Consider the following 14,199-nt stretch of genomic DNA (forward strand, 5'->3'; position numbering starts at 1 on the left):
CAGTGGCCAGTTGTAAGAGTGGGGAAGATGAGAAACAGTGCATTCATGGAGGACCAACTAGACCTGTATCAAAGAATGTTTGGAGTTCATACTGAACTGGTTCAAAATAGTACTTGATTTTTTTCAGGTACTCCTTTGAATCACCACAGGCAGTTCTAAATTGTTTAACAGATGTGTCTTCTTAGGTTTAAATTGCACTTGAATTTGTCTACCTGATATGTGTGTCCATCCCCCAGCTTAAAAATCTTACTTATTAACATTATAATTGAGAAAGTGTGTGCACGCGTTACATATATGTGTATATATAAATGCAATTTTCTTCAGTATTTGAACAATTATGTAGCTACATGTGACAGAATATGTTTGTATTTACAATTATATAGAAAGATTAGCTTTAAAGGCTTTTAAGGTGCGTATGATAAAATAGCTGTCAGTATGGTTGTAGCTTTCCCTGTTTCACCTTTAATTTATTTTGAATAACTATAGCATTGTTAATTTTGGATGTCGAGTCATCTAAAGCCTGAAGCTCTAAGCTGCTTGCCTGCAGTTAAAATTTAGGTCATTGCTCAGCTCACTCATTCTTTTAAATGAGTACAATTATGGCTGAGTTTTCAAAGGGGAATGGCATAGAGACAATGTTACTTCATTTTTTATAGAAAGAACAAAGGGTGTTTTGAACTCTAATCTAAAAGAGCTAGGTTGGCTGTATGTTAAGACTCTTAAGGATCATACCTAGCAAAAAGCTAATGATACATTGAAATGTGGTGAATTTATCCCATGTCATTATTATTCACCTAGTTGCTATAGGTTTTATGATTTTAAAGCCTAAAACGATATATGTTACAATATGTATTTTTTACAAATAAAGAATAAAAACCCCTGGAAAAAATGTGATGAGGCTAAATAGCTTTAGGGAGGGTGAATGTCAGGTAATGAATATAGTCTTCCTTAGCAAACCTGCTTAAGCTGTGTTTTTTGTGGTTTTTTTTTTTTTTTTTTTTTTTTTTAAAGTCTCCAGAAGGGTTAATGTGTCAATCTGTGCGGTAAGATGCATCGTTTTATTGACCTTGGAAGTACAAAGGCAAAACAGCATTTATAAAATGTGTGTATTATATAGATAAAAATAGTAATAAAAAAAATCTTAGGCAATTTTGGGCAAAGTTTGTAAATTAAACACATTTTGAAGTCAAGAAAGTATCAGCATTAAAGAAAAATATTGTAACTGCCATTCACCCATGAGTAAAAAAGTACTTTAGAGAAAAAAACAAATTTTTAACTTCCAGATTTTTAACTGGTTTCACTTTGAATTGTAGCTATTTTAGAGGCTTTTCCCCCTCATTTAAAAATGAAGATCAGAAAGTATTGTCAAAATTGCATTTGGCTAGTATAAGATTTAAATTGAATTATAGATGCAAGTAGAAGTTCCCAGTACATTTTACTTGCTTGATGCTGGAAAAAACATGTTGATTTTCCTTTTGTAGCGAGGAATTTGGCTCTTGCTGAGCAAAGATTCCTCTGTCCCTCTCTGCTTAGCTCTTCCAGCCACACGGCTGGGTGACTGGAGATCAGGGCAACTTGCTTTAGAATCCATATCTGTTTTAGATAATAACAACAGTTGCAAACGGTTATATAAGGTGGAGAGAGGTAAGTAAAGTGAAAGAATTGCATGAAGTGCAGCAAAGAGGTTGGAGTTTGTGTAGGAGGAATACATGACTGAAGATTCTGTACCAAAGGAAGGTGCTTTTGTCCTCTCCCCTGCCAGTGGAGAGACAGTGGCAGAGCAGTTTGGGAAAGTTTGTGGTATACCTGTTTGTGCTGACTTCAGCCTATAAATATCTGTAAAATGGGTAGGCCTTATGTTTTTTGAACTTCAGTAATTCATGCTCCAGTCATTCCTCAATTGAGTCTTTTTTTTTTTTTCCTCAAGCAAAGGTATAATCTAGTTTTTATATAATTCACTTTTCCTTGTAGGCAAATAAGATTTTAGTTCTATAATTTAAAGAACCCAATTCAGAATATAAACCTATGATTCATTAATATGCAGTGCATGAAATCTAAATATTTTTTCATTATTTTTTCACTACTTTTTGTTTTGGCTAGTATAATCCACTAGAAGAAAATGGGTCGATCCAACTCTCGATCACATTCTTCAAGATCCAAGTCCAGGTCTCAGTCCAGCTCTAGGTCGAGGTCCAGATCACATTCTAGAAAAAAGAGATACAGGTAAATGGATGCTACTTGAATTCATGCTTTTTTGTGTGTGTGTGTGTTTTCAAATTGGATTTAATACTGTTTTACATGTATGATTGTTATTGTTTTTAATTTTTTCTTTTACTTGGATGATGCTTATAGTTAAAGCCAATCTGAAACCCTTAAAAAAGCTTGAGCTTATGTCTTGGGTATTATGGATATTGCTTTAATCAGTTAGTGCCTTACCTGTCTTATTTTTAAATTTTCTTGTAGCATAAAATGAGAAGATTAAGCTGGGGTTTTTTTATTCTTCACATTATTTCCTTTGTCTGATCTCTTCTGTAGTAAGCTTTTACTATCTCACACTTAGCGTTTCAGAGCTTAAGCAACTTTAAGTGCTGTCTTAAGTAAAGATCTGTAATGTTGCTATGTTACACAAGCAGTAAAGACAAATTTTAGCATCAATATCTGATTTAATCTTTAACCTTTATCTCTTGCTCACAAACTGCATTTGACAAAACAGGGTTGTTAGCTGAACTTATTTTGATGTTTTACAAATGATCATCTACTGATGTTACCTTTCAATTACAGTTCTAGGTCTCGGTCAAGGACGTATTCACGATCTCGCAGTAGGGACCGTGTTTATTCTAGAGATTATCGCAGAGATTACAGAAATAATAGAGGAATGAGACGTCCCTATGGTTACAGAGGAAGAGGTAGAGGGTATTATCAAGGAGGCGGTGGTAGATACCACCGTGGAGGTTATAGACCTGTCTGGAATCGAAGACACTCCCGAAGCCCAAGGCGAGGTCGTTCACGTTCCAGAAGTCCAAAACGAAGATCTGTGTCGTCCCAGAGGTCCAGGAGCAGGTCTCGTCGATCTTACAGATCATCCAGGTCTCCAAGGTCCTCTTCATCTCGTTCTTCGTCCCCATACAGCAAGTCACCTGTCTCTTCCAAAAGACGTGGGTCTCTGGAAAAGCAGGCTAAGAAAACTGAGGGGGCTCCTCTCCAAGATAGCCCTTTGAAAACAAAATCCCAGGATGAACAGAAAGATGCATTTGAACATGATCCATCTGAGTCCCTTGATGATTTTAACAAATCATCAGCAGCTTCTGGTGACATTTGGCCTGGTCTTTCAGCATATGATAACAGTCCAAGGTCGCCCCATAGTCCTTCTATTGCCAGCCCACCCAGTCAGAGTTCATCTTGCTCTGATGCCCCCTTGCTCAGCACAGTCCACTCGGCAAAAGATACACCTCAGCATTCACATTCCATTCAACATAGCCCTGAGAGGTCTGGTTCTGGTTCCCTTGGGAATGGTTCCAGTCGTTACAGTCCTTCCCAGAATAGTCCATTACATCATATCCCTTCAAGGAGAAGCCCTGCGAAGACAATCCCATCACAGAATGCTCCACGTGAGGAAACCCGAATGCGCTCATTTTATCCTGAAGGTGGGGAACAGGAAACTGCAAAGGGTGCAAAGTTTCTAAAAAGGTAAGAACTGTACCTGTAAATTTGTAAACCATGTACAAAGTTAAGGCTGTAGAAATCTCATTAAAGGTGGACTGTTAATTTAAAATACCAGTACCGAGTTGCAAATTGTACTAAACATTATGTCTCTTCTATCTACTGAACTTCTGTTGGGTCACTTCAGCTTAGAACTTACAAGCTTCAGTCTGGCTATAGTTTACAACAAGGGATGTAACTTATTTGGCCTCCCAGGTCACATCTAACTACAGGGCTCCTCAGATTTGGACTCATTTCTGGCGTCCAATTGCATTGTTAACCCCGCAGATGCCTGAGCTGCTGCCATCTTAGTGACATTAAGCCCCACAGCTCCCTGTTGCTCACCGTGCCGCAATGAAAACAAGTTCCTAAGGTGGCTCCATACCCTGGACTCCAGTGATGGTGTGAATGACAGAGGCATTAACCCCTGTGGGACTTGGAGAGCTGTGGGGATTAATGTCACTGCTGCTTGCCCTCACACCCCTGAATTCTTGGCTCCTCTGGGAGTCCCATGGGCCTGATATTTGACACCCCTTGTTTAAAATGTTTCTTGTCTTGGGCTAGTGGAAATACGAAGCAGTATTGGTGAGGGAGAACTGTATAGTATATTTTCAGGGGATCAGTTCATTAATACTAATTTATAATGGTTTTGCAAGTTCTGAAATGGAAAATATCAGACTTCTGTTTCTTTGCTAGAACTAAAATCTTGTTCAAAGACTCTTTATTTCATACCGTATGGTGTATGAAAAGCTTAAAGTCTTTGTAAGAACAAATGAAAAGTAAAATGCTTTCAACACCAGAAAAAGGATGTATTGCTAATTGCCGGGGGCAGTGGTTCTCAACCTCTTAACACTCAAGTCACCCTTTGTTATACTTGGGGCACCCCTTGGAAAATGCCGGCTCGTCATTTTCATCTGATTTTATTTTTTTCTTACTATAGACAAATAATAAAGCAATTCTTTTGTTGCAAAGAACTCAGACCACAACAAGTTAGAATATTTTTAACACTGTGGATTCCTACTTGAAATCTCTTGAGTTTATCTTGCAAGTCATGTTTGCACACCTAACAGTGCTAACATTGCATGGGACCCTGAAGAACCTTTGAGAGATCTCAAGGCACCCAAGGGTGCCACAGCACTGGTTGGGAGTCACTGGTCTAGGAGGTATAATAACCACTTCGGTGTTTTGATAAAACTGACATCATATTGGAAGTGGGCTGTTCATTGAATTGTCAGCTAATTGGACTAAAAGTTGTGGTCTTAAACACAAAAACAAACCAACAAAAAACCCCAGAAAAGCACAATGTGAAGCAAATCTGTCTTGTCCATGCTGTTTTGTAAAATTGATTTCAAGACTTTGTAATTGTTTTGTCTACTTACTGACATATTATTCATGTGCATGCTTCTAGTTAGATTTCTTCCTTCAGCAAGGTTTATTGCTGCCAATGAATGTACAGGTTTCCCTTGCTTTATGCTGTTCCTGGCAAATGGAGCATAACTCAGATTCGCATAAAAGGAACCCGCTTCACCATGTAACTAATAGGGATACGTTCCAAGACCTTGACTGTACTGGCCCCCAGACCCATATCTATTACTTTTACAAGACAATTTGGATACTCACCAACAGCAGACAGACAGTGCACACAAGCACAAGATTGTGGTGCATGTTACCATAAGGGGCATGGCAATTACAGAAATACGTGTCATAGACAACGAGTGACGAGTGCACACAGGAGACTATATTTTGGTGTGCATCATTCCCACAATGCACTGCACAAAGCTGACTGCAGGCTTCCACCACACCAATCACGAGAGTAAATTTACCTTGCACATAACCATTTTTTTTATATAAAAGGGTCATTGCATACGTGTGAATTTGCACATGCAGAACCTGCATAAAGTGAGAGAAACCTGTATTAAAAACAAGCATGAACATGTTACACTGATCTGGTAGAGGCTGAATGGAGTAATCAGTAATGTTTAAAACATCTAAGGAGGTCTGGAAAGCCAATTTGCCATACTAGTACATAGTTCTAGAATTTTATATTCACTGAAGAATAAGACCAGTGTTCTTCGTGTGGATATCTGTGATATCAGTGGATTGGATTATGAAAATGGTTTGCTTATCTTTTAATGGCACTCATTTTATTTTTGGTGAAAGAACAGTTCTGAAATAACAGAATGCAAGAGTTTATTGTGAATTTAAATACAAAGCTTTCTATTTCAGACTTCTATGAATGGTATAACTGTATGTGAAGTTGGGCAACAAATAATTAAAAACAAACAAAATCCCACCTACATGTGAAGCTCTTAGCTTTTGAGATAGCAGTTAATTTCTAGGCACATATTACATCTAAAGGGATTCTCTTAAATATTCTTTAGAATGACTGTGGATCTAGTAATAATACTGTGAAAAAATCGTATATACTAACAGTCAAACTACTTTGAAGAAAATTGCTGTTTGTGATATGGTGTGACACAGAAGAGAAATGCAATCAATGAAATGGAGTTAATGCAATTCACAGTTACCGTTCTCTTCTTTGCTGTCCACAGGTACACAGATGAAGAGTCTAGAGTATACCTGCTTGATAGGGGTAATACAAGGGAGAAGGAGGCCCAAAAGGAGAGAGGATCAGAAAAAGGGAGGACAGAGGGAGAGAGGGAATGGGAGGATCAGGAAGCTTTAGATTATTTTGTTGATAAAGAGACTGGGAAACAAAAGTTTAATGACTCTGAAGGGGAGGACACAGAGGAGACAGAGGATTATAGACAGTTCAGAAAATCTGTCTTGGCAGATCAGGGTAAAAATTTTGCTACTGCATCTCACCGGAATGCTGAGGAGGAAGGAACCAAATACAAATCTAAAATTTCAATGAAGGGCAATAGAGAGAGCGATGGATTTAGAGAAGAGAAAAATTATAAGCTTAAAGAGACTGGCTATGTAGTGGAAAGGCCTAGTGCAACAAAAGATAAGCACAAGGAAGACGACAAAAGTTCTGAGAGAATAATGAAGAAAGAAACTCAGTCACCTGAGCAGGTAAAGTCTGAAAAGCTCAAAGAACTCTTTGATTACAGTCCCCCTCTTCACAAGAATCTGGATGTGAAAGAAAAATCCACCTTCAGAGAGGAGAGCCCACTTAGGATCAAAATGATAGCCAGTGACTCCCATCGTCCTGAAGTTAAACTCAAAATGGCACCAGTTCCTCTTGATGATTCCAATAGGTAAATTGTTCTTTATTGCATATTTTCTTCCCATCTCTAGAGTTACTTCATCTATATTTAAACCAGTGGATTTCTCTTTTGTGTTTTTTATTGTTGATGTATTTTAGACCTGCTTCCTTGACTAAAGACAGGCTGCTTGCTAGTACGCTTGTCCATTCTGTCAAGAAGGAGCAAGAGTTCCGATCCATCTTCGACCACATTAAGCTGCCTCAGGCCAGCAAAAGCACATCAGAGTCATTTATTCAGCACATTGTGTCTTTGGTCCATCATGTCAAAGGTATGTACTTGGTTTTCTATTGCAACTACCTATTTTGGTTTTGAAAATAAACAGGCATTTTAGGCTTCCTTAATGTGCTAGTGAAACAGTTCTCTGTTTCTTAATTTAGCTTATTCAGATCTTTTTTTGAAATATATACTAAAATGATCAGAAGGAAACATGCAGCTAGCCAAAGAAAACAAATAGATAAAACATGATACTGAGTTGGATATTTTGTATGTGTGATTTTGATAAATTGCTGCACATAATGGCTGTGTTCACATGAGCATGGACATTTGGCTCTCTGAGGACAACTAGCAGCAGCATACCTTGTGCCCTCTGGCACATGGCAGGTTACCCCAGGTGGGGTAGAGGAGGCTGGGGCCAGCACTGAGCACCTTACCTGGGGTACTGGGTGCCTCCTGGGGCTGCAGCAGCAATCCTGCCACTTGGAGTCTGGCCAGCGCCAGAGTGTGACTCTGGCCTACCAGGCTCTAGTTTCGAGCAGTGTATGCTGCCTCTGCATGCACTGATACAGGCTTTTTTTATTTTTTAGCCCCTGGGTAACCAGCTGAATGTGCAGTATGTGCTGCTACAGATGTGTCTGCAGCACCATATACTGCATGGCTGTGCTTGTCTGGATGTCGCCAGTGAAGCTAACCATGTACATGTGAAGTTTTGCACTCGGGTTTAAGTAGTTTAGTTTTTAACCGTGTTTTAGCCAATCTTTAGATTTCCTTGCGGTTATGAAATTAAGTGAAAATGTACTCCCGAGTGGTTATGATTTGTGTTGGCAAATGGTAGAATTCCTTTTTTGTGATATGCCAAAGGCTATCCCAGTTGAGAAAAGAATGTTTTTAAAGTCTGTAAAGAATATAATTAAAAATTAGAGCAAGTATCCAAAAAAAAAAATCTGCCCTCTTATTATCTTCTTTTCTAAAGCTTAGGTGATATTAGAGCTTAGAATTTCACACCTAGCAACCTGGCAGTGGCCATAAAATGTATTGTATATTATTTTTTTCTTTTAAACAGCAACTATTATTGTTCATTATCATTAGGCTACATCAGGTCTTTGGAAAACTAAATAGCCTTTGTCTAAAATTCTGAATGGATATTTAGAGGAAGGTTTTTTTTTTTTTTAAATGAGCACTGTGGTTTTGTGACACAAGCATTTATCTTGCATTGTCTGATTCTTCTTATTTATATCTTACGGTGCTGATTAAAATAGAAGAATTCCTCCTAAAATTGTTTTGGTGTAACAATAACTGTTAAACAGAAGTGAGTTCTTTAAATTACTTTGGCTATAGAGAGGTACTTGATTAGCTGACCAAATTGAACATAATTGCAAGAATCTGTTTTATTACTAAGAAGCTTTATATTTGCAGAATTGAGTTGTTGAACTTCCAAATAGTTATCAGTTTGGTACCATTATAATAAATAGCTAGAGGGAGTAAGGCATACAAGTTTGTGAGCCTTACAGTTGTTTATAGAGGATATTTGTAAGACAGTAAAAATGATGTTTAATAATAGTCCGTGGCCAAGGTAATAGCTACTGCATATATTAACCTTTGATATGAAAGTATCTACTCTGTTATTGATGTGTAGGGGATTTAGGACTTGATCCTACAATCATTGAGGTTTATTGGTGAAGCTTCCATTCACTTTAATGGTGTGGGATAAGGCTTGAATGGGATAAAGTTCCTGAATCTCTTGTGTGTTGACAGAATGGTCAATCTTAACTATGTCTCTTTACATGTAGTATGTAAAAAACCTAATATTTGACTGGAAAATATTAACTGTTCAACGACCAGTCTGGCCAAGTTAGTGATGCGTATAATTTGTTTCTAAAAAGAAAGAAAAAAAAGCCTCTCCACATTTTTTTTTTTTTGTAATCAGATTTTAGTGACTTTCTTTTCTTCTTTATTTTTTAAATCTTTTTAAAGAACTGACATTGTTTCATTATTGGTGTGATGCAACCAGTCTGAACAGCTCTCTTTCAACACAGAGCTGAAAATGCCCAGTGATGTTTTCTTTTTCATTGTAACTAGGTCCTGGATTGTGTTTTGAAATGGCAAAATCCATGTTACAAAAGTAAAATAGCTGTTGAAAGATACAGATGCCAAAACAGGCAAAGTTGAACCTTCTGTCTTCCTGGCAAAAATGGCATAAAAACAGAGTTGCTAGCTCAAATTCCTCTTTGATGGAATTATGATTGAGGCACTACCCTTGTAGTGGCCGTTTCAAGTTTTAATGATTGGTTATGAGACATGTGCTGGATGTTGGGCGGTAAGTTGATACAGATGTATGTTGACCTGTTAAGCAGATGGTTTGCTTCATATGTAACATTTCATAGTTCTCATAACTTATTCGTATTTCTATCTTGCATTTAAATGCATTCATTGATCTGGTTTTTAAAAATAATTCAGTTTCACTACTAGTAATGTAACTCAAAATCCAGAGAAAATTTGTTAAAGAAGCTGTCAGGTTTGCCAACATGCCAGATACTTAAATGAACATTTACTTGTAGGGCTGTTAATTGTCCTTGATTGTTCTATCCTCTGAGTTTCAAAGGAAAAGTTGCTTCCTTTAAAAAAAATAACTAGTACTTAAGTCTTTCATATAATTATTAATATGTAAATTACGTAAATGTTTTCTCAAAAGTAATTATGTTTTAAGCTAAGGTATATTTAAATTAAGCTCCTGCAAATGCTGGTGGCTTGGAGTAATTTATTTTGCTTCTGTGCTGAAGTCGTAAAGTTTTAAATCTAAATAGCTGCCACTTTCACCTCTGTCAGAGGAAAGTGTATTAGTGAGAAGGAGAGACAGACCCAAGTCAGTTAATGGTGTTTGGATTAATTGTAGTATGGCTTGCAGTAGTTGTGTTCACTGCCACTGTCTACTTACTCAGGTTACAAGAAGGGTAAGAATGGTGGGGGAGGGATGTTCCTCTAATGTATTTGCCTATTTCTGGTATACTTTTTGAATATTTTATATTTTTGCCTATTACAGACCCTTCAGTCAGGAATAGATATATCCATATAAATGGAATTAATTTAATTAGACAGTGTTTCTTCATTGTAACCAACAGAACAATACTTCAAGTCACCTGGAATGACCTTAAATGAGAGGTTCACTGCGTATCAGAAAGCTACCGAAGAACATTGCACCCGTCAAAAGAGTCCAGAAATCCATAGGTATATGCCAGTTGTGTTACTAGATGCTGTGTATTTTAGATGGTACTTCTATGAGAATCTTAAATGCTTTCCTGGACTATGCAAAGTCATTTGTATCAGTTGTTATGTAAATCTTATGACCTCTGAAGTCTTCCATTCAGAGAGAAGCATGCACTGGTCTGATTACAGTAGGTGCCTGGAACTCCTGAGCTCTCATCCCAGTATTGGCTCCATCTGTGGCTTTGTGGCAAGTCTTTTCTCTTTGCCTTGGTTTCTCATTTATGAGTTAAGTTACTTCACATTCAGTATTGAACCTTGAGTCTACCTATGTTGAGATGAAAAGTCCCATGAGTGCTTATTTCCCAATATATACATGATTATTTTGTGAATTGTTTGTTAAATTATTAAAGTGTATTAATTTTACAGCAGTTAAAAAAGTTTGTGCCTCAAAGGTAAGCTAAGGTAGGGGGTGTGTGTGTGTGTATATATGTTCTTGTAAACCGTCAGAATAAATTATAAAGAACAGCATGGTGTGTTGTTTTGACTGAATATGATGCTTGTAAGGTTATATATAACCTCTTCATGTTAGTTTTCTACTTCAAAGATACCGTTTTTAAGCTGCAATTTTTTTTTGGCTTTTCTACTTTTTTTTTAAAAGCATGCGAAACTGCTGATGACTTTTGAGAGAACTTCATTCATCTTATATAGAGCTCTTGAAATGATTTAACCTTTATGTATTTTTAAAAATAAGGGGAAAGCAAGCCCTTCATTGCACATGTGTATTTAGTATATTTCAGGAGACAAAATCAAGCTTTTCAATATCTGACTGGATTTTAAAGGGTTAAGGCGCTTTATGGACTAAAAAGAGGAAAAAATTCATGGTACTGACTTATTTTTTCAGATTTATATTCAAAAGGATTACCAGGAGCCAGAAGCGATGACATGCATGTGTGGCTAGACACTTTTTTTTGTTTTACATTTAGGAGGATTGACATCTCTCCAAGTGCCCTGAGAAAGCATACCCGTTTAGCAGGTGAAGAGAGAGTCTTTAAGGAAGAAGGTCAAAAAGTAGGTTTTGGGTTAATATCAACTTTATGTTCTACATTTTTTCAGGATCTGAAAAGTACTTGGACCTAGATTATTTCTTATCCCTAGACTTGAATAAAACATTAGCAAAAAAATCTAAGAAAGTATTAAAATACAGTTTTCATGTGTGATGCCTTGTCCTTTCTTAGAGGATTGAGTTTTCTCTAGTTCCTTCCCTTTGTTCCTGGTATTTCCTCTGAGCTTCCTGTTTTTGAAGTGCTGAGCCAGCCCCAGGACAAGAAGCAGGGGATAAGAATTTATTTGTTAAATTGCAGATGTTATCAGAGGTATAGTTGCATTTGATCAGGTGTTCATACTGTCCTAATGATTAAGTTCTTCAGAAAAATTAAGGTGTTAACAAAATGTTTGAATGTTTGTTTGTTTCAAAAAATAATCTCCCTAATTGTTCAGCAGGAAAATCTTTTCTAAAGCTAAGTTCTTAAGGTTTTTTAAATCAACCAAATGTAAAAATCAATTTTCTGAGATACGAAACTTACACAATGAGCTGAAGAGTCATTGAAATTAGGCAAACAGTTGCTCTTTTAGAAGTCAAGGGATGGAAATTGGTTTCCAGTTCAAAAACTCTCTTCTGAGTTGTTTTTATCTTAAGATGCTGTACCTGAAATCTGTTCCTTCTACAGGGTGATAAAAAATTAAAGTGCGATTCTGCTGACCTCCGACACGACATTGACCGTCGTAGAAAAGAGCGAAGTAAAGAACGAGGGGACTCTAAAGGTTCCAGGGAATCCAGTGGCTCAAGAAAGCAAGAGAAAACTCCAAAAGATTACAAGGATTACAAATCTTACAAAGATGACAGGTAAATATTTGAATTTCTTCAGTAGTTTGTAGCTTCTAATTAGCCTTTTGTAATTGTAAGCTTAATTGCTTTCATTTTTCACTGTGCAATGGAACATTTAAATTTAAACAAATAAAATTATTTGTTTTACAGCAAAAATGTATTATCTGTCTTTTACACGGCTAATGGTGGATGAGGACAAAAACTTTGGAATAGCAAGCTAACACTGAAAAAAAAAATGACAAATTAATCTGTCCTATTATCCAGGCTACATCAGGAGGTTGGACTTCAATGCAGTACATTTCTATAAACAGTTTGTGTAAGAACTTTGGTTCGTTATGCTTGATTCCGCACTTTTTCAACTCATAACACCCAGAGTATGAGAATTTTACTGATATCTAAGTTTAACATGGGTGAAAAGGGGAAATTTTATGTATTTTTTCTAAAGCCAGTGACCTGTTTTTAAGAGAAAATATTAGTCCTTAATAGTTATGTTTCAGTGGATACTGTGTAGCAGTGGTAAGAGTTATTTCAGGTATGACCTTCTTTTGGATATTGTATTAAAATTTTGTAAATCAAGTCAAATTAGTACCAGTATGGGGCTGCCAAATACAAAGTCTTGCTATTTAGAATTTCTTCCTGCATTTCATTTGGGTATATGATGAATTTTACTTATGCTTCCTTCTTCCCATTTTCTTTCTGACTGGTATCCACACTATCATCCACTGGCTAATCCTATACTGATGTTCTCTTAGGGAAGCCCAAACCATGTCTGCTGTTTTCAACAGTATGTGAAAACTGAATTATGTAGTTAATTTAAAATGTTGCCTTCAGGGTTTTCTTCCTTTTTCCATTTTTTTCCTTTTCATGCCTTCAAAAAAGGCAGTTAAAAAAACAACAAACAAACCTCCTAAAATCTCAAAACTCCTCCTTGAATCAAACACCAGAAAAGGAATTTTGCAGTTGCAGACAGCTACTTTTCCAACACGCTAGGAATAGTATGTGCCTATAATATGTTAAAGATGAGGAAGGAGCTGGAAAGTAAACTATACTTTACCATAACACCTAAAATATGTATTATTTTGTGTGTGTATATTATTATGAATGGGGGAGGTAGATTTTCATAAAATATAAAGTGACCCCCTTTAATGTAGCATGCTACAGACTCTAGTATTTTTAAAACAGCACACAGTATGGTTTTTATTTTTCAGTAAACAAAAAAGAGAGCAAGACCGTTCTCGATCTTCCTCATCTTCCTCCCCATCTTCCTCCTCATCCAGTTCCCGAGAAGAAAAAGACTGCAAGAAAGAAAGAGATGAAGAATTCAAAACCCACCATGAGCAGAAGGAATATTCTGGTTTTGCAGGAGTCAGCAGGCCCAGAGGCACCTTTGTAAGTATTTTATTCTCTGTTCCTTCCCTTCTGTCCAGTTTTTAAATAGTATAAATTTTTAGTTATGACAGTGGTTTGGCTTTAGAGACCATATTCCCAAGATTTGAGATATGAAGTGTTTCAAGAAGTCTTATGCTTAATATTGGAATATTTTGACTCAAACCAGCTGCAAAAGAGGAAAAAATAGCTAGTACAGTAAAAGCAATAGCATAACTAGAGCAGTGTAAAGCAGTGATTGGCATTGGGTCAGACTTTCAGCATCTTTGTTAGATCTTTCTTACACAGGTCGCTTCTGCTGCCAGAAGGCACAGTTGTCGAAGGGCCTGCAGCAAGAGGGCAAGGATTATTTCTATATGTACCTTCTGCTGTCTGCCAGGCACTGCAAGAAGAATCTTCCCTTTGCCCTGCACCCCTCCCCCCCCAAGAATGCTGGTGTAACTGTGGCAGAAAGTGGGCTCTGCTGCCACAGGGAAGGGAAGCTGGGAATGTAGACCCACTCTCAGACTTACCTGTGAAGCAGCTGCGTAGTTTAGACCAAGGCCATTGTTATCCAAAATATTGATTATTTAAAAAGTA

General features: G+C 37.0%; 1 protein-coding gene across 8 annotated transcripts in view; it reads left to right on the forward strand.

Annotated features, from left to right (window-relative positions):
* Positions 1-14,199, forward strand: part of BCLAF1 (BCL2 associated transcription factor 1) — a 35,118-nt gene that overhangs the window by 7,812 nt on the left and 13,107 nt on the right. For 5 of the 8 annotated variants that reach the window (XR_002103748.1, XM_019550207.1, XM_019550204.1 and 2 more), the window contains 8 exons: positions 2,101-2,223; positions 2,782-3,687; positions 6,252-6,920; positions 7,028-7,197; positions 10,265-10,370; positions 11,333-11,417; positions 12,077-12,252; positions 13,443-13,623. Coding sequence is in view for 7 of the 8 variants with exons in the window: in XM_019550207.1 (XP_019405752.1) it covers positions 2,120-2,223; positions 2,782-3,687; positions 6,252-6,920; positions 7,028-7,197; positions 10,265-10,370; positions 11,333-11,417; positions 12,077-12,252; positions 13,443-13,623 (2,397 nt within the window). In the remaining variant the exon portion in view is untranslated. Of the gene's footprint in view, positions 1-2,100; positions 2,224-2,781; positions 3,688-6,251; positions 6,921-7,027; positions 7,198-10,264; positions 10,371-11,332; positions 11,418-12,076; positions 12,253-12,384; positions 12,512-13,442; positions 13,624-14,199 lie in introns of those variants that run through there. The other 3 variants (XM_019550209.1, XM_019550206.1, XM_019550208.1) reach the window with 3 other exon arrangements.

The sequence above is a fragment of the Crocodylus porosus genome, unplaced genomic scaffold, assembly GCF_001723895.1.
Source record: "Crocodylus porosus isolate Cpor-Errol unplaced genomic scaffold, CroPor_comp1, whole genome shotgun sequence".
Classification (NCBI taxonomy): Eukaryota; Metazoa; Chordata; order Crocodylia; family Crocodylidae; genus Crocodylus; species Crocodylus porosus.